At 41.1% G+C, this 27,273-nt stretch overlaps 1 protein-coding gene and 1 long non-coding RNA gene across 5 annotated transcripts in view; one reads left to right on the plus strand and one right to left on the minus strand.

Moving 5' to 3' along the window:
• The window catches only part of svep1 (sushi, von Willebrand factor type A, EGF and pentraxin domain containing 1), a 108,151-nt gene that overhangs the window by 18,044 nt on the left and 62,834 nt on the right, over positions 1-27,273 (plus strand). For 3 of the 4 annotated variants that reach the window (XM_039609774.1, XM_031756821.2, XM_039609773.1), the window contains 2 exons: positions 17,315-17,570; positions 18,966-19,142. In XM_039609774.1, the coding sequence (XP_039465708.1) occupies positions 17,315-17,570; positions 18,966-19,142 (433 nt within the window). Of the gene's footprint in view, positions 1-11,200; positions 11,230-17,314; positions 17,571-18,965; positions 19,143-27,273 lie in introns of those variants that run through there. The other variant, XM_039609775.1, reaches the window with a different exon arrangement.
• On the minus strand, positions 22,811-25,084 carry LOC120439088. The gene is made up of 3 exons (XR_005612370.1): positions 24,858-25,084; positions 23,581-23,633; positions 22,811-22,864 (listed from the first exon to the last, which is right to left on the minus strand). It is a non-coding gene; the product is annotated as an uncharacterized LOC120439088 (long non-coding RNA).

A 27,273-nucleotide genomic window follows, 5' to 3' on the forward strand; every position in this document is an offset into this window, starting at 1 on the left:
AGCAAGGAGCTGATGATGGTCACGCAGTGCTTGTGATTCCACCCAGCATGCTGCAGCTTCTTTCAAAAGCATCAGAAGTCTTTTTGATAGAAACAGTGTGAAACTTCACAGAGCTAATAAGGAGGGCAGTTCTTTGAAGTCAAAGGTGATAGTGTAACAGGCCTTTGCCCAAGTTATGCACTTCCTTGTCTTATGATAACTTGTCTAGCATTTAGCACACTGATGAACAACTGACCACCACTTTTTCTCGTTTTCTGATAAATATTATGTGTTATTGTAAGTAACATGAAAGGGAAAAGGCATAAAACCTGCTTCAGTGTAAAGTATCTCCAGTGTTAATATCTCTGGCCTGTGAGATCTACACACATGCACACATCATGCTCACTCTCTTAGCCTCTCTTTCCGTTTTCCACTGTGTGCACGTCCATGCATGAATATGCTCTCAACTACACGCAGATTCCCTCTCACTTAAAATAGCTGCTGCTCAGCGATTGATACGTGCTGCTAACAGCAGCCTTGTGAAGCTGTGTGTGTGTGAAAGTGATAAATGAGTGGCTGGAGGGTGGGGTCAGTGAGAGTGGTGAGGCTGAGAGGCTCAGAGGAAAATCTAAAATGTGTGATATTCAGGATGGAGAGGTGAGAAGACTTTGAAGACTAAGACTGTGTTGGTAGGGTCAAAGGCCAGAGAGGCAAGCAGGCACAGGAACTGGCTGTCAGCACCTTCACTGGTCTGTGTTCAGCTGTGTTATTCTGCTATTAGAAACCTCGATCTAACTGGAAAAAGCGTGTTTCCACTGGGTCACTCTGCTCCTGAAGCTGTGGTTCTATTAAAAGTAGGTTGTCTAGCACATATTTTTCATATGAAAGGTTTTCATTTAGAGTTGAATAGACCCTGACCAATTCTGGAATTTAGAAACAGATACCAAGCTCTTGACTTAAAACTTTGGATCTGTGTCGTAGCTTTCAGTTATATAATTTTGTCCATAACAAGAAGCAGAAGGTTACAAACAATTCGGAGGCCCTATTGGTTTTCTTTGTCGCCTGTTGTGGAATTTTCAGTGGTTTAACCAACCAATTTAAAGTTGCCAGCTCTATAAATAGTGTATTTTAATACTAGCTGACATTTTCTAGACAATAAAATCGTTAATGTGGCCCTTAAAAACACTCCAGAACAGCTGCTGTGGACCTTATTGCCAGGACTGTTAAGCATCTTTCAATATAGTGGAATAAAAACTATGTGTTTATTAAAGGTGTAGTGTAGTAATGACATCCTCTGCATAGAATGAAGCAGAATGAAGTCACCCACCCTGTGTATATCTAATCTGAGGTTTTCTGGTCAATGTCAGGGCATTTTTATGTTTTGGAGCTCTTGAGCCTCCCCTCTTGCTTCTCACGCTAAAGCAGGATTTAGGTACCTTGGCAGATAAAGCTTCTTACCGAGTTTACAAGTATACTCTTGCTCATGTCAGTGTCTGTCTTTGTGCCTGTGTAATAGAAGCACTAGGATTATGTTATTAGAGGAATTCGTCTTATCAGCAAGTTGTCTGCTTCTGTTTGGTTTATTTGTCGTTTTACTTCACCTCCTTGAGAAGATAAATTGCTTTATAGTTACACTGTAAAGTGCTATTAAAAGCATTTATGAATAGGCAATTGCAGAGTTTGGGACTTTGTGTAGTTTTCTCCTCTTGTCTGTTTTCATATTTGAAATTTAAATATTCTCAGAAGAGTGGAGTTTATCTTTGTTTCTGCAATGCATGCCTGCGCATCCTTAATTGTTAATAAATTGACAGTCAGCATTTGCCAAAGTTATGGTAGCCGTCCAGCCTTAGCAAGGCATCAGACTCTACTGGCGACCACAGGTCACCTGGGAAAGATGTGTATTCCCCAGGGAGTGGTTGCCGGAGGTTCCTGGCAGTCAAACTGACCGCCAAGAGGTACACAGTGCTGCACCAGAAGCCGTCTTGTTATTGCTTTGGTCAGATTGCTGCAGTTGTCTGTAGTTTACATGGAAGACACCTGCCAACTTCTCACCAAGTAGAATTGAAACTGTGAAGAGGGCAATGCAAACCAGAAACGGAGACTTCAAAGTAAAAGTTTTGAAATGTATTGGTTTCAGCAGTGAGCCAGAAATTTTGTCCGTATTCCAGTTTTTTTTGCACTTTTTCAAGTTTTGCTACTACTTGGTGAGTAGTTGGTGTACATTGTTGGCACATACATTGGCTTCATGCAACCTGCAGCAGACCTCTGCAGTCTTTCAGCAACCAAAAACAGGTTTTTAGTCCAGCTTGCTCCTTACTAACTATTTCACCAAGCTACTGCCAGTAACCTCCAGGAGCCGGTTGGACAAATAGACATTTTTCATTAGCAAGGTGACCTGGGGGGTTTCTAGGCTGTGTGACTGAGACTTTTCTGTGCTACGGTTTCTCACAAATTGCATACCAATGTATCAGTCAGGCTCCAGTTACAAATGAGTAATGCGCATTGTCTTTGAAGCAATACACTGCTTTTGATTAGTGTAGTGTTGATTTGTCCTAGTGTAACTTTCATCTTGCTGCTACAAATCAACCTTATACCTCTGAGATGGGGCTGTGTGTTCTCTCTGCAGTGATTAAAGGCACAAATCACACAAATTCTTTAAGCACATGGATTTGCTTTGGCATCTTGAGATTAAAATTTACCAAAAGCGTCATTCGTTGGCACCTGAAAAAACCAAAAGTATTTCAAAGAGCCAGTAGTGGCAGTCTAAATAACATGTTTTTATGGGCTAAGGTTTGTAGGTCTATTAGTAAACCACTTGCTATGTTGAGGTTAGAGTTTGAGCATGCCAGATTCCATTGGGTTGTTTTCTTTGGTAAGTGAGTGTGTTCATAAGTTTGTCTGTCTGTCTCTGTTTGTGTAAATGACTGTAGGTAGGTAATTGGTACATGTATGCGAACCCACAAGTATGCTTGCATCCCTTTGTCGTCATGTGTGAGTCTTTTTGTTAACTTTTTAACCTTCTCCTGGTCGAATTGTGTAAGATTTCCATTTTAGAGACTATTGGTTGTCTTTTCAACCTCGGCAAGAAACGTTGTTCCAAGTAGTTGTCCAAATATAGAGACAAAGTTTGTATTGGCCAGAGTTTTAATCAGTTCATTTTGAAAGGCCATGTGCTGGCAGGAAAACCGTCCCCCAGCGCACGATACAAATCACCCCCAAACCCCCACCGAACTTTTTCAAAGAAGAACACAAAAGCAAATATAATCAGTTTCACTTCACTAAACACTAAATGCAAGTGTTTCCCAGCAACAGCACATTTGTTTTACTGTTTTCTTTCATTTTCTCGGAGAACAAATATGCACAACATCATGTTATTTATAGCAAGCTTTTCCATTGTGCAAATCCATGGTAACTCAGGCTGAATCCATACAATCCCAGAGCAATAATGACCTAGATGTGTCCTCCTCCTCCTCCTCTTCAATGGACCTCCCAGCATGAGCTTCCTCTTGATGTTATGAGGTCTAATATAATCCTACTAACGACTGGCCCAGTCCAGAACAAACACAACAATCAATGAATTGCAACTTTATGGTAATATCGACTAGGGCTGGGCTATGTCATACCGTTCACGGTAATACCGGTGTAATGTTGGGCAACGATAGGAAAATGAAATATCGCGATAGAATGTGGGTAAAACGCGCATGCGCAGTGCCTTTGTTTACATACGCACATGGCGGCGACGCAGAATGAGAAGAGCGAAAGCGGATCGTTAAATGAAACGGATGAACCAGAATTGGTTTGTAAAAATGCTGCAACTTCAGTGGTGTGGAACTGGTTTAGCTTTCATCCGTCAGATACACAACAAAGCACTATTTTTGGTAGAGCATGCTAGCGGGCCGTCGTTATTACCCTGTTGTTTGGAAAATACGGCACACTTAAAATCAATCCTTTGATTTTTCTGAAAATCGACAGTGCCCCTTATAATCCCGTGTGCCTTATGTATGAATTCTGGTTGTGTTTACTGACCTCGAAACGATTTTATGTGGTACACGGCGCTCGAAAATCTGTCGAATGCGGGTTCGTAGCTTAGTACGACTTTGCTAAGCTACGAAGCCGCACCGCTTGATGGATTGTCGGAGCATTACGGCTACCGTAGGCGGGCCCCTCGCGGAGTGATACGTACTGTGCTTCAACATAATATTACCGTATTGTGTGTATAACCTCTTTTTAAGTTTTGTGGATATTATACATGGTTATGCTGAGGATATGTCGGCCAATTTCCACTGGAAATGCCTTTTGGTTAAACTGTCAGCAAGGAATTTGCACTGTTACATTTTTATGTAACTTTAATGCACATAAAAAACAGCTGCTTGTTTAAGTGAAAATACATTGATGGGGTTTTTTGCACTAATAAAGTTGTGGAGTTGTAAAGTATTTTGTCTAGTGTCAATTATATCGTCAGTTATATCGTTATCGCAAATTTTCAAATGTATATCGTGATAAATATTTTTGGTCATATCGCCCTGCCCTAATATCGACCACAGTCGCTGACATCTCAATTTTCTGCTTAATAAGAGGAAATCTCCACCAAAAATTGATGCCAAGATAAATAAACCCCTCAGGAGAAGAGGAGGACATGGAGAGAGGAACATGAGCAAGAAATGCAGCTACAGCAACAAGAGTCAGCATAACAAAGGAAAATGCTGCGTCTGTCTGTGCAGTGTGGCCTGACCCAAGTCTGGAAGAGATGGGATACATTTTCATGGATGCTTTAAGCCGGCGACAGTCCCCAAATCATTCCCTGCACATAAGCAGTTTCAACATGCCAGTCTGGAGTCAGGAAAGCAACAAGCTTCACCACACTGTTGCCTCTGTTTATTTCAAAAATCAAAGCTAGGCCTTGGAGATGATGCCGTGGCTGCTCGGAGAGTGAGGTAATGATCTCTGTATTGCAAATATTGCATAACATGTCAGATTCCATGTTAAAAAATGTTTTTCATATCATGGATTTATAGGAGTGTAGCCAGAATGCAATTTAGGTGCAAGCACATTTCTGGATGATTTAAAAAAAACATTAGCTGTCACTTTTGGGTGATTGATTCCATTAGTCATATAGTAAAGGGATCTGTTTTGCAGTGAAAGAGGCAGAGATAGTTTTCCTACCAACAAAAGCCTCAACAAAACACATTCCACAAAAAAAGCTGTGTCATTTCTGGCTCAATCTAAGATTGACTGTATGTTTCTTCTGGCTTTCTGGTAGGTACCAAGAAATGATCACAAACCGATTATTGACCATTAGTGAGTGAGACTGTGTGCCATTCGTTTATATTAAAGTTTCACAAAAAGGGGTAAAAACATATCTATAAAAGGAGGAAGGCTTCTCAATAGCTCTTTATTTTGTATATATTTAGCTAACTAACTCTCCTGGCTGGTAAACTGCAACGTCAGGGGTTAACCCTGGACTATGAATGTGGTTCATTTCTTACTAGGGGTAAATTGCCATGCGAACATATACTGTAGACCTAACCTGCTCCATAGCAGGCTAACCTCCAGATTAGAGATCAGCAGGTATGAATTTTCTCTGGAAAATAGCGTCACCGTTCCTGAAACATCACTCAAACCTCTGTGCATGGATCTCCAAAAGTTGATTCTGTTCATCTGGACGTAGCGTTTTGTGGGAGAAACGTTTCGTCACTCATCCAAGTGGCTTCCCCAATCTTATAAACAGATGTACTGTTTATAAGATTGGGGAAACCTGCAGTCAGCTGAGACTGAAGAAGTCACTTGGATGAGTGACGAAACGTTTCTCCCACAAAACGCTACGTCCAGATGAACAGAATCAACTTTTGGAGATTTACTTTCCTGGATGATTGAGAATGCATCAAGACCTCTGTGCATGGATAGCAGAAGGGTCTAAAGGTTTTCAGTATTATCTAAAGTCTTTGTCTTTCCCTGATGAGCATCAGTAATAAATATAGATGCTTAGACACAACTTTATTCCTTTCATTTTTTCTGCTGACTGCACTAATTTAGGCGCCGACTTGTACACGAAATCACTTGCACATTCATGCAGCGCTTGAGATACTAAACTACTGTCATGAGTTTTCCCTCTCACATACACTCACATCGCTGCTTTGTGTGCAGCAGCTGTTTTACTTTCAGTCCAGATTATGTGCTTAACCTCTGCATATTTTTCTAACATAATTTCATCTTTCTTTGTAAAATCAGACCCCTCAGCTACCAGTAGACTTATCCATGATCAGATACTTCCAGCACCATCTCTTTAATGTGAACATGCTTATTGCTAAATTGCGAACCCCTGGAGTAATTTAGCAGCTTTGTGTGACTGCATATCCTGATGGCTGATATCTGGGTAAGTGAAGCCAGAAAGAAGAAAGTACCTTGGCTAAACTGAACTTGCTTCATAGTACAGGGCCCAAAAGCATACATATCAACTAAATCCTGAAAATGTCCACACAAAAAAACCCCAAAACAACAAACCCTGAACAAAAAAGAGAAATTGTGAATGATCTAAAATATAATGTCCAAGTCTCACTCAGATCATTACTGCTCCTGTTTATTTTTCCCAGTGAAGTAAAACTGCTCTTTCCCTGTATTTACCCGTGTCAGAGGAGCAGAAATTTCAAAATAAACAGTTTTTTGTACCAGTGTATGAAATAATGACATTTTAATTTGAATATCACAATTAGTCTGGTCAACTTCTCAATCTTTCAAATAATTTTTCGTCTCATTTCAGCTTGAATTTAATATCTTAAGATCTTATCTTAGGTTTCAAAAGAAAACTTGTTTGGCTAATAAATGAGCCTGTACAATATCTGAAATCTATATCGGGGATCAAATGCAAGTTTTGCGGCACGGGAGCCCTCCACAGGTTTTTCCATTGGGAACATAGTCCTTGTTTATGTTTCTGACCTAGTTAATTCACTCATATAGGTCAAATATAGCTAATATTTTATGTAAATCTTAGACATCCCCTACAATCTCATCTGCATATCAAGCAACCTCACCTGACCTTCACATCCCACAAAATATTTCATGATTAAGTCAAAAAATGTGATCACATTTTGCCTCATAGTTGTCGCCATCTGAGCTTGCTGGAGGTTCCTTCCTATTAAAAGGCTGTTTTTCTTTCCCAGTGTCACCAAGTGCATGCTCAAAAGTGGTCGTTTGATTGTAGGGTCTTCACCTTAAAATATAAAGCAACTTGAGACGACTATTGTTTTGTTTTTGGTTTTTTCCAGTGTAACATAGTGTCATAATGTATTAAAAACTGTATTACATCAGCGCTTCTTTTCCTCCCAGTTGCCCAGAGCAGCCTGTCACTGTGTGCGTGTGTGTTCGTTCTCAAACGAGAACACGGGATGACTAATTTCGAGAGAAGATGCAATTTCTATGCTGCATTGGACGAAAACAATTTAATTTCAGTTTAACTTTCAGAAAAGATCACTCATCAATCATTGTGCCTAAAGTGGAGGTTCTCAAAACCACAAAGGGTGTTTTTGAAGTTACATGCGGATTGCATAGATGATTGTTAACCTGTCTGGGGTGTAGTTGGCAAAACAATTTAGGGCTAGAAAACTATTCATAGAAGAGGAGAGCCATTACAGGAAATAGCTCCCAATTTGGCAACCAGTGACATACTTACCAGTACCTAATAATTTAAAAGTCTTCACCAAAGTCTGCCTATGTGAGAGGATTTGTAAGCAAACTGAGTTTGACTAAGAAGTACAGCGCCATCCAAAGTGTTGGCCAAGAGAGAGTGTGGACAGTTTGTTAATTGCCAGACACAGTAGGCTGGACAGCTGTGTGTGTTAGCTTGATGGCTTCTGTCACAACACCATTCATCAAACTCAACAACTCAACCAGGAACAACAAGAGTTAGAGAGGGAGAGACACAGAGAGGAGAGAAGCTATTTCAACAATGTGATGCCAAGGCGAAAGGCTATCTTGGCTGGCAAATGAGAAGCTCATTCAATTATCTGACAACTAGCCTCAGTGTTGCTCTTTCAGAAAGGGCTCCGCGAGGCAGTGACTGTGATCCAATCACACACCCCAGAGGAACAGTTTGCTCCTCATAATAGTCTTTGTGTTGTCAAAATAAATCATTAATCTTGTTATTTGGACCTTTGGAGATTTCTTGTAACCTCTCTTGGGAGAAATGGGTAGCAAAAGAATAAATCAGTGAAGACAAATTATCCTGTCTAGTTTAACAGTAACGGGAAAACTACCAGAAACGCAGAAGATAAAATACATGTTAGAAATAGTTCGGATCTGGAAAGGAATGGCACAGCCTGCAAATGCTTCACTATTACAACTAATTTTCTGATCATCTTAACAAAAGAAAGAAAAAAGAATATTCTTGCTTCAAGCTGGTGTTTGGAAGCATTTGTGTTCAGTTCCTGTGCTGTTTCACAGGTGACACACAAACATAGACTGTGCAGTGTTGTTTATTTCTGCTGTCATTTCTACAGTGTGATAGGATTCCTCCATTGTATGTCTTTCATTTTGTTTACTTTTGTGTACTTTACATACCTCTAGATTTGTCTTGAGCAACCCCTCATTTTCTTGAATTTTGCTTCCAAGGAGCCACACTTTCTTCTAACTTTTAAAAGTTGTTTTGAGCAATATTTTTTTCAGGTTCTTTGAAAGCCTTTCCAAGTTTTTCTTTTGACATTGGCTTTTCAGAAGCAGAGCCCCGTTGAGTTATAGTAAAAAGGGAACTGTAGAAGAAATGGTCTTTGCTCCTGTAGCCAGAGCATATAGCAGCACAACTAAGGGATGGTTCAGTGTTACCTGTTACCAGGTCTTCCTATGAGCTCTTTCTAAAATTGAAAATTTTAAGCCTTACAAACTTGAATTTTAAAAGTAGAGAGGGTGCCTATATCCCAGACCCAAACTGGGAGCTGGATCCTTTGGAGAGAGGCGTGACAGCTAAAGGCTCTGCCTCCCATTCTACTTTTAAATAGACAAAACATTAAAAATAATACAAAAACCAATAGCTATGTTAACATTAAACTGTGAGTATATCAGTGCAGACTATCTCCCAAAGCACAACATACATTTTTAGTCTGCGTATCACAGGAAACATTTTTCACATTTTATCTAGAAAGTTCTGATAGCCTGTCGTCACAATTCATTGAAGAGCATGAACCCTTTAAAAACCTTCTACTTGAACTACTTTAACCCAAAGTACAGCTTTTTTAAAAACAGCACTTCAGAGGAAAGATATTTTTGGAAGCCTTTAGCTTTCCTTCACTCCACAGCCACAAGTTTCTAATGCTCCATAGAGCATTAGAAACTTGATTTAGCACGTGATAATAACCTCACACTGGCAACAAAATGAAATTAGATTTATGAGGCAGATTGCTCTGAGGCAACTTTCAGGTCTCTGCAAGTCATTTAACAGACAAGTTGAAAGGTAGAAAATCCATCTAAAAACTTTATTTAAGAACTTTTAGAAATGTTGAGTGTAAATATACTTGATTTGCAATTCATGCTGTGGGCCAAAACTCCATTTCTGTGGGCATGAGCAGCTGGTTGGCGCATGTGGAAACCAATCTGATGAAAATGAGTTCTGTGGAATAAAGTCACTGAAACAGAGATGATGGGGCATGAAACAATGTGTGAGAGGCTCGGAAAAATGACTTCAAATCTGTTGGAGCTGCAGGATATCTAAAAAAGTGGAGTACGTGTGCTCTCAAGTCAAAACATTTCAGGAGTCATTTGCCTCAAAAATGAGACCCAACCACAGGTAGGAGTTAAAACGTTTTTGAATCAGAATCCTTCAAGTAGATCTGCTATGGTTTTGTATTTCTGTGAAGCTTTTTTGCGAACAGAAACAACACTGCTAAAGAATCAGTGATTCAACCAAGAAAAATGAGTAAGTGACCTAGTTTTTCTGAAATATCCAAAGTATGTGTCCCTGAAATGTTGCTCAGTAACACCAACATTGAGTCTGGTGTCTGTGATTGTCCCTAAATGTGTGCATGTTGTCCTGTTGGGCTCCTACAGAAATGTTGTTGTTATTCTTACCACCAAAGCCAAGAGCAGATAGCCTGTCAAAACAAGCCCTCCAACTTCCGACCGATGGGGAGACAGCTTTCCGAACGGATGCAGTTGGGTTGCTTGTTTTTGTCCTCTGTGGAATGCCTGCAAATAAAGTTTTTGTTTCTGGAACGTGGATCTCAGAGAAGTGAAAAACTGTGGCGCATTATAACAACAGCTTTCACTATTCAACTTTATCAGCCAGTATATTTGAGTGAGCACATACTCAAGTGCACATTTCCACGTGTGCCCGCTGCTACGAATGCAGAAAGAATCATTAACCAGCTTTACTCAGAACCAGGTGGGTTCAGGCTCTGATCAAAGTTATGGGATGGGGCTGATGGGAGGACAGCAGCATGGTGGTGGTACAGAGGTCCTCATTTGAATTCAGGATAGCTGCCATGCATTTATAAAGCTTTGATTAACAGCTGTGGTACCTTGGCACCGTCGTTAGCCCCTCAAGGTGTGGAAATGTTTTGTAGTCTCTTCTGCCAAATGCAATGAGGTGCCTGCTTTTGAAGTTCTAATCATACAAGCATCTGCTCAGGTTTTATGTATTGGCTTTATTTAAATCACTAGTTCCTCTGCAGGTTTCCAACTTTGAAAATGAATGCGAACAAGGTTTAAACTGCACTGTTGTAACATCCCATTCATAGCATTGTGACACCCTAAATCATACTCTGCTTTACCAATCATATGATACCATCCATCCAATCATTTACCTATCCATTGTCTGCCGCTTATCCCACCTCCTCCAGCTCTTCTGGGGACAGCATTGAGATGGTACCAAGGCAGACTTATAATCAGGGTTCGTACGGGTGCTTGAAATCCTGGAAAGTGCTTGAATTCTAATGTCCTCTTTTCAAGGTTTGGAAAGTGCTTGAATTTCAGATGTGGTGCTTAAAAGTGCTTGAAAATGTAACTGCATTTCATTCACAATAAATAGCTATCTGATTGAATTGTTTTCTTATCAGATAGAGAAATAAAATGAGTTGCACAAAGCAAAAGCAAAATTTCCCCGCCTGGGCTGCCTTGCGTCTGTTTCAATATGTGACCCCGCCCCTCCCTCGGACAGTCGGGGATGAGTGCGCTAACATACCTGTAGGTTGCTGTTTTAATGCTTTTAATGTTTTTAATGATGGAAAACAACAATGGCGGAGTTTGCGCTCTCTGGTCGCATGATAGGTGAGTCCTAGTAAATAATTTTCCAGTACGCGTACGTTACACATGCTATTTTTAAAAAAAAAAAATTATGATTATTATTTTGCTAGCTGTCAAACTCGCTGGAGAAATGATTGAAATGCACTGAGAGTGATGCAGTATGGCAGCGCTATTACGGAATATGCTGTGAACTTAGCTAATATTACTTAGGAGTAATATGAGTTAATTTACTCAAGTGAAAGCTTTAAACATTAGCCCGATACATAACTAGCTAACTTAAGGCTTTCTGATTAACCCTCTGGGGTCGACGGACCCAGTCTCCATTTCAACTTGGGTCGAACGTGCGGACTTCAAACTATATACCAGTTTTTAAATTGTGTTGATAGGTCACGTAAAACCGATGATTTTTGGGGGGGTATATTCTGAATAAAACAGTGGCGTTTACTCCGGAAAGAAACGGTAAAAACGGCGTTTTTTATGGAGAGCGCTAGCAAACACGCTTTGCTTGTGAGTGAAAAAAGAAAAAAACACTCCTTGCCTATTGGTGGAAAAATGTACCATGTCGACCAATCAAAAAATGATACGGCAACGTGGTATTTGGTTGTTTGGGAAGAGAGGGAAGAGAGAGAGCGATAAAGAGAGAGAGAGTTTTGATACGTGAGAGATTTGTGACGTTTATCGTGTTTGGAGTCTCAAGTTAGTGTGTTGTCTTGTGTAGTTAGTGTGTAGTCGTTTTGTTTTGTGTGTCAGTTCTACTAGTGAATGTTACAGTTGCTGCAAAAAAGCCACCAAAGGCAGATTGCAGTGTAAACGCTGAGTGACACACCTGCTGTCAGACCTGCAGGTTTATCCCTGTGCTGTTCTCATCTGTGTTATAGTGGACACTAACTATTTTTTGGAGTTGCATAAATAATTTGTGTGCCTTCTTATTTGATGCAGCACAGCTGATTGTTCTGTAAATAGTTTTGAATGGTTATCTAAAAAACGTCTGAGTCTTGGCTGCATTTTTAGGTAAATAGTACTATATAACTTTGTTGTTTGCAAAACTTGTTCATATTTTTTAAAAATGTCCAATTTCTATTTGCATTTCAAGTTATGAAAATGATTCCTTAAACATGCTTGTGGTTTTTACAGTCAAAAATATCACTTTCTACTTGTATTTTAAATTTTGTCTGAATTTAGATAAATTGTGCTGACACATTATGTCAAAATGAGATAATAACAGATTGGCAAGATAAACAGTTTTTAATGGTGAAATATAGAGGCCAAATCAAAAGTAGGCAAAAACGGCCAATTATACCCTGGACCCCAGAGGGTTAACGGCTAAAAGCAAAGTTGTCACCAAGTACTGTTTATATTTGTGTGTATTGCTGCAGCTTTTTGGCATATTAATTTGGTGCCTTTGGGTGAAATAATGGTAATAAGAGTGATCCATATGGTCACAAAGAATAGCCACTTGTTTCTGTGCTACCAAAGTTCCCCGGCTTTCATTCAAAATGTGTTTATCGCCATCCTACACATTAAACTACTTAAACAGTCAGTGCTGTTCTCCATGCCTGTCTGACTTGATGTTATTAGCACAAACACTTTAAAGGTGATCATTTAGGACTTCAGGAATAATACAGACAGCAATGTAGTTAGCAATAAAATAGTTTTATTGGGAAATAACTTAAAAAACAAACAAACATCTGTCTCCTATTTTTTTGTCACACAGGAAAGAAGCATGAATATCTAGACTTATTTCTTTATTTTTCGTTTTTCTTTTTTCAACAGGAGAAGAATATCTCTAACAAGTTGATTTGTTCACATTTGCACATCTTAATTTTTAAGTGAAATGTGCATTTTGAGTTTATACACTAAGTATATAAGGTGACCGTTCCTTTTGCAGTATTTTTGTGTGGTGCGTTTTTCTATGTCCTAAGAAAAGGGGAGCTAAGGTGTCTTTTCACATGGTCTTACTGAGGTGATGCAAATTGAAACATGCATTCTCTTTTGTTTTTTTGGCGGGGCGGTGCGGCGGGGGGGTACTGGAAAAGCTTAAAAACGGATCTTGAAAGTGCTTAAAAAGTGCTTGAATTTGACCCTGAAAAAAGCGTACGAACCCTGTATAATCTCTCCAGCAAATCCTGGGTTTGCTGCAGGGCTTACACCTGGTAGGACATGCCCCAAACCCCTCATCTAGCACACACCCAGGAGGCTTCCTAGTCAGGTGCCCGAAGCACCTCAGTTGCCTTCATGATGGAGGAGAAGCAGCTCTGTGAGTCCCTCCTGACTAATGTCTGACCACCTTATCCAATCTCAAAGGGAGAACCACCCTACAAGATAAACATCATTCTGCTTTCAGTAGAACTTTTAGGTAGCCAGTAAGACCACAGATCGAGGTACCCGAGCAAGAAAGTTTAAAGAAGATAAGACCTCCACAAACTGATTCTGATGGAAACGGACATTCAGTCCCCAAATGCAACGGACTGTAACTGAAGAATGCCTACTGATGTACCTTTACTTTGTTTTACTCACCATTTTTTCTTTTAATTGGTTGATTCTAATTAAGTATGACTATCCAAATGCAGTAAAAAACTTGGAAAGACTAAAGCAAAAATAACAGCTTGTATATGCTTGAGAAAATGGAGGGGAGTGTGTAAAAGATATTACAAGAAACTGGACACAGATACGTGACCCCTGATAAATTCTGCAGTATCCTCGACGTGTGCAGCAGAGCAGCAGTGTCTGGAAAACAGTGCCTGCTGGATGGTATTTCTGCATGTACAGTGTGTCTAAGAGACAATACATTTTCCTGTACATAAAAGAAATAAATCATCAGCTCCACATATGGGCTCATCTCACTCTTCCTTCTTGCCAGAGTTTGAGGCGTTGCTGGAGAGGACATGGATTCGTGGCTCTTACAACTAATCCTTCGAGGCCTGCTGGTCCCTTCACTATCACCGATGCTTTGACAGATAACACTGGCCCCAAACCAGATACTGAAGTGTATCTGGTTTGGGTGTATCAGCTGTCCCACTGCTGCCTGCTTATTATCTCCTCTCTGGAGCTACGCCGGCCACCATTGAAGGCTCTGCCAGAGTGTAATTGAATAAATGCACAGGGTGTACAACACAGAGAAACCTCTAGCTGACATATAGCTGTCCGGAGTTCCTCCGAACAGCACATGAAGCATGAGACGAATCGCTCCAATGCTTATTTACGATGGGCCGTCATGGTGTCGGGTCAGAGTTGCAGCCCCGGGTGGTTTTGCCCCTTTTTTTCATGGCTAATCAATGTTAAGTTCAAGAGTTTACTGAAATAAAATCACATTTTTATTAGAGCTGGTGGAATTTTTTTTTAATATGTAGATTCAGCACAGTTAAGAGTGTAAGCACAATGATGTCATCTCGTTGTTTTATGTAGGTTATTACGTGGATTAAGAAAGAACAACATTTTAAAAACTTTAAGCTCAACTTGGATTTGCCCGGACTTTTACAGCTTGCTGGCTAAGTCTCAAACACATGTTACTCTTTGAAGCTTAAATTCCAGTTTTTTCATCTTTCTTTCTCTCCCCCCTCGGTTATTAGAGAATGACTGCATTATTATAAATTTTTTTTCCATGCTCTATCAGGGGAAATTAATTTTTCTGAGCAAAAACAGCTGCAGTCTATATGTATTATGACTATATTATCAAGCAGAACTGCATTTTATACCTGTACACACAAAAAAAGTGCTTTATTTAGCAGCTGTTGATTAGTAGCACATGCATTTGTTCCTATTCATGAAATACCATTGTGCATCATTACCTGCTGCCCTCTCTGCTTTATGCCTTGAATGATAAGATGCATGCTGAGAGTAACTATAAAGGGCAGTGCCTTCCAACACTCGGGCTCCTGCGGTCGCCTTTATGTTAATACCCTGACCTAAACTATGTGGAGCGTATTATTAGTGGGTATGCATGCATATGCTCCATTTGGTGGCATCTCCACAGTCGCTAACACCAGCCACTGACGCAAAGCGAAAGCAGAAACCCCCACTGTAGCCTGACACCGGTTTCAGCAGACAGCTAATAAAAGACATTAAAAAAGAAATACAGCTAACAGTGCTCACTAATGCACACCAGCTTCTTAATTTGTTTTGACATGAAGAGTCTTGAAATGTTAACATTTGGATTCACACAACACCCCTGCTAACACAACTGGTAGGAGCCAAGGGGGGTGACGGGCTTGCCAGTGTGCACTGACAGCTGGGAGTGGGCGTAGCCGGCCTCTCCGGACTGAGAGCAGCTGGATCTTTGAGAATCAGAGAAAGTAACCTCTCTCTCTCTCATCTATTCTCTCTCCATCTTCCTTTTCTTCCCCTTTAGCTCCACGGGCTCTGTAATTACTCTGCTCCTGCCAGAGCTGCTTGAAGTTGAGCCAATTAGACAATAAAGAGCAGAGCTTACTCTCCTGCTCCTCGGCGGTCACACCCTTGTGTGTCTCGTCTCTCTTCACCTCTCGTATTTTACAATCTGTCATGTTTAGATCTCATGTTCTGTTTGGATTCGGGATACAGAAGAATATCCTCTTAACACGCTTTTCTTTGTTTCCTTTCCATCTTCTTTTTCTTTTTTAATTCTTTATGATATGCCCTTTTTGCCTTTGCGTAAGTGTGTAAGTGGATATCTGTCCTTCTGACCTCATCTTGGCCCGTTGTGCTTCTTTTATTCTTTGGTTCTTTTCTACCTTGTTGTTCCGACTGCTTTTTCTTTTGATCCAACCTCCACTTACAACATAACAAGACGCTTTGAGCTTGGCCTCCACAGCAAAGTGTTGGATTTTTGTTCTTTGCTCTCGAGAAAATAAAGATATGTTTCTCTAACTTTAATGTCCTGTCTAATTGCATGTGCTGGATTGTAAACGGTGGCTAAAGTTAGTTTGTAAACTGGTGCTGGTGTCTGGGGCGGACACAGCAACTCGGTCTGTGTTGCCCACTGTTCCCTGGCGGTTTTAGACCACTGGCAAGCAGCTGCATAGTCTGTAGGAGAAATAATTACAATTGTAGACTTTCTCCTTTTTTTTTGGTCCCTCCTCCCCATCCTGCTCTCATTGCCTGTCCTGCTGATGTAGGGTTTTTAGGAACCTTGGTATTGAGGGCTGTTGTTAGTGGTCTTGTGTGACGTTCTTCGTTATTCAATTTAGTCATGTGACAAGAGCTGCAGCTATATTGGTCGCATGCTGGCATGCACAGCAATGCGTGGGACGTGTGTATTTGAATGGTGAACATGTACAGTAACAGCATGACTCCATTAAGTCAGGTTCAAGTTTGTCTCACTTGTCAACTTAAATTTCTCAGACTATAAGTGTGACATCTTGGGAAATTTACTTTCTTGGAGAGAGTTGGATGAGAACTCTGATACTGCTCTCACGTCTTCTGGTAGGTTAGCTCACCATTAAGACAAGATCTCAATGGTGACTACTCTGTTGGCTTTGGTGGAACAGGAGATTCGCATCATGGATGTCCAGCAGACAAATCTGCAGCAACTGTGTGATGCTGTTAATATGGACCAAAATCTCTGAGAAATGCTTCCAGCACTTTAAATTAAAGCAGTCTCGAGGCAAATAAAAAAGGGGGTCCAACCCCATACTAGTAAGGTGTACCTAATAAAGTGTCTGTGCATGTCTGCATGGACATCGGAGCTCTGTAGGTGTCCTGTGTTGGTTTGCAACGGCATCCTTTCGGTCTTGTGGCCTCCGGCTTGTTGATGCGTGATCAGTTTGGGATTGTGGCAATTAGCAGGGCGGATCAACACAATAAACTTTTTATTATGTTCCTTGAATCATTTGTAAACAATTTGCAGGATGCGTTGTCCATCTGGGAGGGCCCGCTGTCAGTGAATGACACTGACGTGACTGTTTGTGTCAAATTAACATCCACATGAATGCCAGGACCAAATGCTTCCCAGCGGAGCACTAGATTTTACTGGCTTGTCAGTTAATGTTTTAGCCAATCAGTGTAACGCCCTTATGTGTGCACTTTTGTTCTTTTGGGCTTTTACTGAGCAGCTTTACTGATTCTTTAAAAAGAATATTGAGCTAAGTTCAACTTTATTTATTCATGTGATCTATGTCTTTTTTTCCAACAGCAAATCCTTCGTCACTCCCGCGGTAATGCCACCAAGGTGATTTTCCTCATCACTGACGGCTACTCTAATGGTGGAGACCCTCGGCCCGTGGCGGCGGCTCTGAGAGAACGCGGCGTTGAGATCTTCACTTTGGGCATCTGGCAGGGTAACATCAGGGAGCTCCACGACATGGCCTCTCAGCCCAAGGACCAGCACTGCTACCTGGTGCACAACTTCGCCGAGTTTGAGGCCCTGGCTCGTCGAGCTCTGCATGAAGGTAAGAAGTGACAGAGAAAGGTTCCAGATTTCCAGTGATTATTAAAAAAACATCTGTGATCTCATGTCAAAGCTTTAATCAAACATGTATCAAATCTCCCCTCTTTCCCGCTTAACCCGTTTGGTTTTCCAGGGGTGAGTTACATTATGCTTCATGTTATTCTTAATAATAAAAGTTCAGGCTACCCCAGCTTCTTTGAAGCCTGAGTGCATCCAATGTCACCATTTGACCCGTAGCAATATTTCTGTACTAGTGCTTTCACCCCGTTAAGTTTCTGTGCTTCTTTCAAAGTAAGCGGATAATATTTTACATTAAATCTGACAACATGCATTTCACATGATAACTTCTGTTTTGTGCTGCCAGCAGCCATTAGCCCTCACTTCTAAGCAGATTAGACGCAGCAACGCTCTCTTTCCCACACTTGAAGGGAAATTCCCCACTGTTCAGTGAAAATAGGGATCCAGTCACGGTTTTAAAACTTAAAATCTCACCATAAAATATCACAGACGAGTGCAGCGCTGAGTGCAGAGCGAGCTGTAAATCACGCACGTGCTCACGCGGGCTCTGAGCGACCACGTCCGCATACACAGTGGCTGAAATTCCAGACGAGGCTGCAGTAGTAGAAGTGCTGGTGAGACGGGATAAGGCTGCGAGAATGAAAGCCAACCCACACCGTACTATCAGCTCAGCCTCCGGTCTGTCTCTCACCCTCTGTCTTGAAGTCTGGCCCCTCTGCCAACAGCAGCCTCAAAGCACAAAGACAGGTTTCACATGGCCCTGTGGCTCTGTCAGCCATCCAGCAGTTGCAATAAAAACAAAACAAATAAGGCGGCAGGTTAATTTCTAGAAGTAAAATTAAATTTGACATTTAGCCTTGGTCACACCATCAAAGACAGTTTTTTTTCCCCCTTTGCTCAGGCAGTAATGCCACAGCTCCCATTTCATTTTTCCTTTGTGAGTTCTGGTGGAGTTTATGCAAGGAAGATGATTTGGCAGGCTTTAAAAGTCGGTTGTACCTTTGTGGCTCACAAGTGGTGCCTGTTTTGATTCATTCTGTCTGCATTTCTGTGGTTAAGATGTCTGTTTGTCTCTGTCTGACAGATGTGTTGTAGCGCACAAAAGAACAAAAAATAAAGCAAAGCTTTGTTTCATCTTTCAATTGTTGAAGAGCGTGTTTTTCTTTACGACTTCATACAAAAATAAAGTTGCTGAAGGTTAAATGGTGCCAGAAGACTCTCCATTTTTCACATATTTTGGTCGTCTGCACCAATCGCCCTGTCAGACTTCCTTAATGATGGTGTTTTACCCAGCATTTAACTCGACACTTGAAAATGTCTTATTCTCAGGCGGTGTAATTGAAACCTGTGTTTCTCTGCGCTTGCTTGCTTCCCTCAGACCTCCCTACGGGCAGCTACATCCAGGAGGATCTGTCCCGCTGCGCTTCCCTGTGTGAAGCGGGCAAGGATTGCTGCGACCTGATGGCCAGCTGTAAGTGCGGCACACACACCGGGCAGTACGACTGCATCTGTGAGAAGGGATACTACGGCAAGGGTCTGCAGCACGAGTGCACAGGTAGGGCAGATTACATCAGCTTAATATTGGCTGTGATGATATATGAATTTTCTGTAAGGCCCAAGACACTAATGCTGACTGATCCTTCTTAAAAATGTCACGTGTAGCAGATGTGAGATAAACTGCTTGTGACCTATGCAGCTGGGTTTTTATGCAGAGCAATTTGTGCACAGATTATGTTGTTCACTTTGTGAAAGAACACTTTATGTGTTATGTTAACACCTAAGATCAAAGTTCAAAGCTTTTCTCTAGTAAAACGAATCCTCCCTGCTTTTGAAATTGACATGTGGAGCTCCTTTTTGGTTTCTTACCCCCACCACATTACGATCGCAGCCTCAGGTTGCTCCTGAGCTCACCGGGGGTGGATGTTAAATAAGCAGCCTGTCTACTTAACACAGTCTAAGCTTTCCACAAGACAGATCGCTATCACCAAACCCAGTTTATGTGATACAGCGGTGGAGAACTGTTAGTAATGTTTGTGTGTTCTCAGGACCCCAATTATCCCTCACTCACCTTTGACTCCTACACTCCCAGAAGGGGAGTCCTGCTCCCACCTTCACTTTCCACCTTTAAATCACACCTCGTCCAAGCTTTTCTTTACTCTCTACATGCACCAGATACGCTGCTGTCTTTCTAAAATGAACTGCCTGTTTTCTGTGACTCTTACTGCTCCAACTTGCGCGTATGTTTTGTGCGTGTCCATGTTTCGTCCGTTGCCAGACTGCTCTGCCTTCTACCCTCAAGTTTCTTACTACTGGTTAGTAGAAAGTCAGGCCTCTGGGATCTATTATTTGTCTTTTTAGATGAGAGCATCGGTGAAAGTTGCTCTAATGTGTTTGTGTGATGCAGACATAAACATGTCCAGGCATATATTAATGAGGTGCAAGCACACATTGATTCATCTCTTGAGCTTTGATCCATAAAATCCATAAGCTACATGTTTCATTAAAAGCTGTAATAATGTAAGAACTGTTTGTGTCGAAGACCAGCTGCAGACGGGTTAAAGTGCACAGCTGAAGTGGTGATGTTGGAGAGCTTTCTCTTTTTGTCTTTTGTTCTTCTGAACACAAACATTTACCTTTCCTATCACCTTTCCTGGAATTTCTTAGAGCCGAATTTCCAATCTTTGAATATGTTTTTTGAGTAAAGTTGGTTGCAGTGTGAAAATAAAAGTCTTAAAGCATTATTTTGGACAAATGGAACAATTTTTCTTCTGCAGATCTGGTCGGTTTTTAGGTTCTGTAGATGGTTAATATTAAAGTTAACTCAAAATTTCTAAATAAAGATGGGCAAAGAGTGGAAAGACTCATGTTTTGAAGGACTGTTTGAGGAGAATCTGGGAATCAATCAACTTTTCTGCTGACTTAACTTCTGGGGAAAGGGCAGATTTTTTTTAGGCTTCCAGTATACGCAACAGATATCCAGTTAGCTGATATCATTAGTCCAGTTCAAAACTTCATGTTTGTTGCTCTGGTCATTGTTTACATTTCTCTCTTTTTTCTTTTTCTTTTTTGTCCACATGGACTTTTTGCTCAACCGTGATTGGTAAACAGAAGTTGGATTAGAGGTCAAAACCACAAAGTCTTGCTTACAGATTCTGCGTATTGTGTGTAGATTGTTAAGATAAGAGACTCTTACGATCAGAAATATTTAAAATCATTTCTCGGATTAGATTACGAAATTGAAGATATCAGAGAGATTCATGTCCAACAATTCTCAGACATAAATAACAAATACATCCTTGCTGAACAGAAATGTTGAGGCAGCAGCTCTGCATGTGTTAAATCAGCTTTTAATTCTTGGAACAGGCCTGACTGCAGAATTGATAAAAACTTTGTGGCAGTTCATTAATTTTCGGCCTAACACACTGCAGACAATCATGTTAAAACGCTGGCCAGCGGCTTGTGTAATGACACATTAATTTGTCTTCCATATGCCCGTCTCTGCTCTGTTAAATCTCCAGTTACACTGTGTAGTGTTGCATGCTGTCACTGCATGGGTTACGGGTTGATACATAATTATTATTTTGTGTTACCAAACGTGCAATCATCAGATTCACAGGGGGCCTGTCGGACTGTAATTGCTGGAGAGCGGCTAAAAGACGCAGTGGTTTTGTTAAAGCCCCGTCACTGAGGTAGCTCACCCTGCTTGCGAGGAAGACAGGTGGGAGGGATTGAGAAGAAAGACCCTGAGTGCACTGCCTAGAGGTAACAATAACAGAAATCTGGATAACAATCACCTCTAATAATGGGAAACAACGGGCGGTAATCCCCCGTCGCGCTCGCCCTCTGGGTCTCCTCACCCACATGTTTTCAATCCAGCGTTTGATAACACGCAGGGAAGGAGGAATGAGAGAAATTTCAGTAACAGAGAAGTTCAAATAATTCAGAAAGTCAAAAGAGAACGTGAGAGCTGCAGGGAGTAAGTAGGAATTCCAAAGTAAAGGGCATCGGGGTCATCATGCCAAAACACACGCCTCCCTAATTCTCGTCAGATGTTGTCGAGACTAGAGCCCCCCCACTCTGCTTATTAATGCTTTTTAATGCTTTAATTAATAGCAGGGAGCCGACTTTAGAGTTGGCTCAGCCGGCGCGAGGAAGGAAGGACACAGCGAGGCGCTGAAACCGCAACTCAGGACCGCTTCCTCCGTCTGTCTCCGACCCGCTTGTGTAACGCGCTCTCATGGAGGAGGAGGCGTGAGTTAATTTGTCGTGGACGCTTGATTGTCTGTGAGCTGACGTGTACCCGCAGAAGTATGTGTCGCTGCACGCCGAGGCACCATTAGCGGCGTGAGCCTCGGTTTTTGTTAACTGGTGCGAAAGAGGCTCGTATGTTTTTGAACCCTGCATTTATTGAAGGTTTTATATTTTCTAATTTCTTACAAGGCTTTTTTGATGTAGCGGTGGCTCCAGCACCAATTAAGTTTGCAGTATGTAACATGTGAGGAAACTTGACAAGCTCCTGCTGTTCTTAGAAAAATCCAGCATTTTTTTTCTTTAATACTCTGTTGCTTTAACCTTAATGGTTTTGGCTGAACTGTTGGTGTTGTGTGAATTGTGGGTACATTGTGTGCGTCAGCCGTGCCAGGTCTCTTGAGTGGCAGTGTATACACTGCAGCACCGCTGCCGGAGCTGGATGCCAGGCTTGGGTTTGTTGTCTGCATCATTAGTTTGCAAACATTTTTATGCTTTTTCAGACTTTGTTTTCTCACATTAACATTAACAGTCTTTGACACATCTGAAAATAATATGGCCGTGCTCGGTCCTGTCAGTGGGTTGTTATTATCATTGGCTGACGGGCTCTATTGGAAACGCTATCCAAATCCCTCCAGCGCACAGCAGTGTTGTTTATGAAGCTGTCGACAGCCAAGTGAAACAGCCTCTTCCACAAAACATGACTGGAATCTCAGCAGATAGAAACAGATGATGAAGCCAGTTCCTGCATAGTTTGGTTTATTCCGACGGGCCAAACAGGACGGTGTTGTCTCTCTACTCAAATACCAATCCCAGCGCTTCAGTGACAGTATCACCGAGGATCACCAGAGGAATGGGGAAGCGGATAAATGTAGTAAGAGGCTGAGTCGAGTCCAGAGGGGGTAACGTGTTTTCCTCCTGTCACACATTCTGGCTTATCAGACTCTTCTGTAGCCCGAGAGAATGACAGGAGCTCTGGACTGTGTTAATGTGGTGTCAGCACAGGCCTTTGTTCTGCTCTGGACAGCTCTGCCAGAAATGAATGGAGAAGAGGGAGAAGGAGTGAGAGCAGAAGATACTAAGAAAGCCAAAAGTAAACAAAAAAGAAAAAAGTTAAAACAGCAAGAAATTAACATAAATGGCTGTCATTGATTTATACTGTGAAATCTTCATTTCTCTGTTCTCCAAATTAAATATAATTAGACTTTTGCCTGATAGGTATTTATACTCTAGCTTTAATTCTGTAAGCTAACATATGTCCATGTCTGCACTGGCAATCCATTCTCATCTATCAGATGCCACTGACGTCGACGATATGCATAATGTGTCCTTTGGCGTCAACGTCTTAACACACAAGCCGCAGCAGCAGTACATGCAGAAAGAAAACAGTACAGACCAACAAAGTATGTGTCATGTCCTGTCTGAGAGTTTGCCATTTTGCAGTCTGTTTAGCTCTGTTATTACTCCCTGATTTCTTTCCTGTTCGCTTACTTATTTCTTTCCCCTTTAATTCCGTGGTTAGATTTTGGCATTAAAGCAGCTTAGTTGGGAAAAGGAGATGGATTTACTTATAATATAAACCCTCCCGACATGAGCTTTACATGCTAAAAAATTACCGTTACCTAATTGCATATAAATGTAACACCGGGTGGGTCCTTCCCAAGTCTGTATGTGACAAGTTGGTAGTGAAAAAACATTCAAACTGCTGCCATAACCTAATGTTGAACAGCACAGATACATTTTACCTGTAACAGCAGAACTAGGCAGTGGTCTGGAAATCCTGGAAACATCTGCAAACCTACGTGGAAGTACAGCATATAAATCAAAAACAGAGTTTTTACAGTATTTGGTTTGACCACCTTTGTTCTTCATCACAGTCTGAACTCCCTTAGGCAGCTTTCTTGTCGTTTCTTTAAGCAGTCTTCAGGAATAGTTCTCCAGGCTTCTTGGAGGACATTCAGAGCTCTTCTTTCACCATGTTTCTACCTTTAGACGATCCCACATTGCTTCAATAATGTTGTGGTCCGGGCTCTGGGGACGCCACTCCATGAGTTTTTCTATCAAGGTATGCTTTTACTGCATGTGTTTTGGATCATTATCATACTTAAAAATTAAGCTGCTGCTATTCAGATTCTTCTTAGATGGTATTACATTATGGATCAAAATCTAATGTTCATAATTTCACGAGTTTTGACAAGATCTCCAACACCACTGACTGAAATGCAGTTCCAAACCATGACAGAGCCTCCACTGTGTCTTACAGATGGCTTTAGATGCTCACTGTTATACCTCTTGATGATTTGAACCAAAAATATCAAATTTGGATTCATCACTCCGTCAGACCGGCAGCCACTGATTTCAGTTCCAGTGGCCACAGGTCCAATCTGGCACACCTCAGTCTTTTCTCCCTGTTTCCCTTCCTTAAAAATGACCACTGAGACCATTTCAGATGAGGCTTCAGTGAACAGTAGATCTGTCAACTGAAGGACCAGATGTATGTCAGGTCTTTAGTGGACAGAGTCAGCGAATTGCTCCCACAGTGCTATTTATTCAAACTCCACAGCAGGAAACACATAAAAACTGATTTCACATATGAATTATTTTGGTTGGTGGACTGCTCAGAATATTTCAGAATATATTTTATTTCATTTTTTATATACCTAAGGTTTGCTTTGTAACTTTTTTGTACTTGCAGCCAAAGCTACCTGAGAGAGAAAATCTTGAAGCCTAACAAAAAGCAGAAATACGATTTAAAGCTATAAAAAAAGCTAGTAAGCAGACCATGGTTCAAAGATTTATGTCAGTCAAGCGATTTTAAAGGTCAAGAGTGAACTTCCAGGGGATAAACTTTTGTTTATTTTTCTTTTTTTTATGGGCAACAACAACAGTGCAACAATCAAGACCAGAAGGCTCTTACATTTTTCTCTGAGTGGATTTGAGTTGCACTGAAATATGCACAATATTTACTTATTGATGGATGTTTGCGATTTTGGAAATGAGGAAATATTTTTAGTCGGCTTACCCTTTTTAAGGCCGTTATCTGACTGTAAGCTGTTGACTGGAATGCATTGAGTGCAGGAAAACAACTCTTCTGAGCTGATACCACAAGAGTTGCACAATGTTTACAGAATTAAGTTCACAAAAGCCTCTTGATCCCAAAGGGAGACGCGTGGCAGCAGTGAGCTTCTGCTTGACCCTAAACATCCATTTCTTTGTGGATGGCCTGTCTGTTGTCCGAGACGAGCAGCGTTCGCCGCGTCTGCTCGGTAAATATTTGTGTGAATGACCGAAAGATTTCTGGAGGGGAAGCCTTGAGGTAGACATAAATCCAACAGAGGAATTAAAATGACAACAGAGGTGGGATTTGCTAAATGTTAAGGAGGAATAAGAAAAGTGTTGAAATGGCAGAAATCTCTTGGCGTTACTGGGATGTTGCAATCATTTTTTTCTCTTTTGGCCTCCACCTCTAGCTGAGGTCTCCAGTGTTTATGACGAATAGTCAAAATAGTTAAAAAAAAAAAGTTACAAGGGGTGGGTGTTTTTTGTGAACTCTGAGGAATGCGGCTGAGCTTGACACAACACTGGCTATCACTGTCTTGGTTCCCGACGCTGTGCAGCTCATCTCACTTTGCACTGTCACACTAACAAGTATATACTACGCTGGGATCCACTCACAACTACGGCGACGTGCTTTTGGTGCGCTTACGCACATCAAAATATGCGAAGGATCTAAAACAAACCAGGCATGCTTGGTGCAGAGTTTGTTTATATCTGTTGAGGCAGCACAAGCACACACAGACATACTCTGTGTTGTCATATTAGAATAAAATGGATTCATTTTTCATAACACGCTCATAATATAAGGCTGTGTAGTCTTGTGTTAAAATAGAAAGCATGTACTTCTGAAAGCGTGGCACTGTTAATCACATTAACCTCAATGTTAATGAATAATAATGATCTGATTCTATAGTATCTTTTTTTTCTCTGTTTTTCTCAGTTTTAGCTCAAACTTGCACGGGACTGGACTTTCCTGGCAGAGGAGTTTCATATTTTCACTCTCAAGAAAAGTTTGTGAATAATAACCAGAACTTCTAGCAGGGTTCCCAGGATTTCTGTTCTGATTTATCATAAAATATGGTCTGATCTTCTTCCAAGTCACACTTAATTTCAGACAAACACAATCTGGTTAAACTAATGAAACAAAAACAGCTTATAAGTATAAGCTGCCACTCAAGAAACCTGGCACTGCTGACGCACACGATGTACCCACAATTCACACAACACCAACAGTTAAGCCAAAACCATTAAGGTTAAAGCAACAGAATATTAAAGAAAAAATGCAGAAAAAGTAAATGAACCACTGTGCTGAGGACTTCTCCAAAAGCCACTTAGAGTTAGGTGTTAAGGAAAGTTGAAAGCATTGGTTGTAGACGTCCCCCTCCTTATAAATAACGTTGCGCGCAAAGCTTTCTATTCTCAAGAAAAACTGTTTCCTGTGAATCACTGTTGATCCAAACAACTTTCACAGGACTTTAGAAGATGGAATCTAAGAAAAACAGTGAAAAAGTGACTTGGATGAGTGATGAAATGTTTCACCCACTAAAAACGCAACATCCAGATGAACCGAATCAACTTTGTGGGAATTTTCACAGGACCTTAGAAGATGCACAAAGCTGCACTGGCTGCAAAAGCATTTGGCTCCTGGGCATCTTTCAGAGATCACACCAAGAGAACTTAGTACAGTAGTAAGAGAGATAAATGACCTCGAGGTTCACAGAGAAGCACCTGCTGAAATCCCTACAGTTTGCTAAAATCTATGTTTTTGTGTTATTAAAGTGGAAAAACACTAAACGTGAATGGAAACCACAGAAGAAACCACTACTTTCCAAATATTGCACCACATTTCCACTTTGCAAAATACCTCCTAGATGTTTGAGACAAAAGTTTAGCTTTTTTTGCCAAAAATAGACAATGCTATGTTTGGAGAAAACAAAATTGCACAGCTACACTGAAACCTCACTGCCATATCTTAATCTAAGTTAACCTAAGCATCATGGTTTGAGGTTGCCGTGTTTGCTTCGGGGCCTGTACACCCTCCAGTCGTTGAGGGAGCAATGAATTCAAAATGGCATCAAGAACATTTACAGGGCAGCAGTCCGTGACCCAAAGCTGAGGAGAGTTTGAATGATGCCACAGCAGAATTGTTGTTTTTTTCAACAGCTAAGTCAGATTCCTGACCTTGACTCAGTTGAGCTGCTGTGGTTTGACCTGAAGAGATCTGTTCACTCGAGACATCCCAGAAGAATGAAAATGAAACAGTTTTAACTCTAATTGTCCTATAAGCAACTTTAGGAATGGTCTTAGGGAGTTTGTACAGCTTACAACATTTTTCCAGCCTGCTCTGAGTGATTGCTCTGTGAATTCAATAACTGTGTGTT

Source organism: Oreochromis aureus, linkage group 3 (genome assembly GCF_013358895.1).
Source record: "Oreochromis aureus strain Israel breed Guangdong linkage group 3, ZZ_aureus, whole genome shotgun sequence".
In the NCBI taxonomy this organism is placed as follows: domain Eukaryota; kingdom Metazoa; phylum Chordata; class Actinopteri; order Cichliformes; family Cichlidae; genus Oreochromis; species Oreochromis aureus.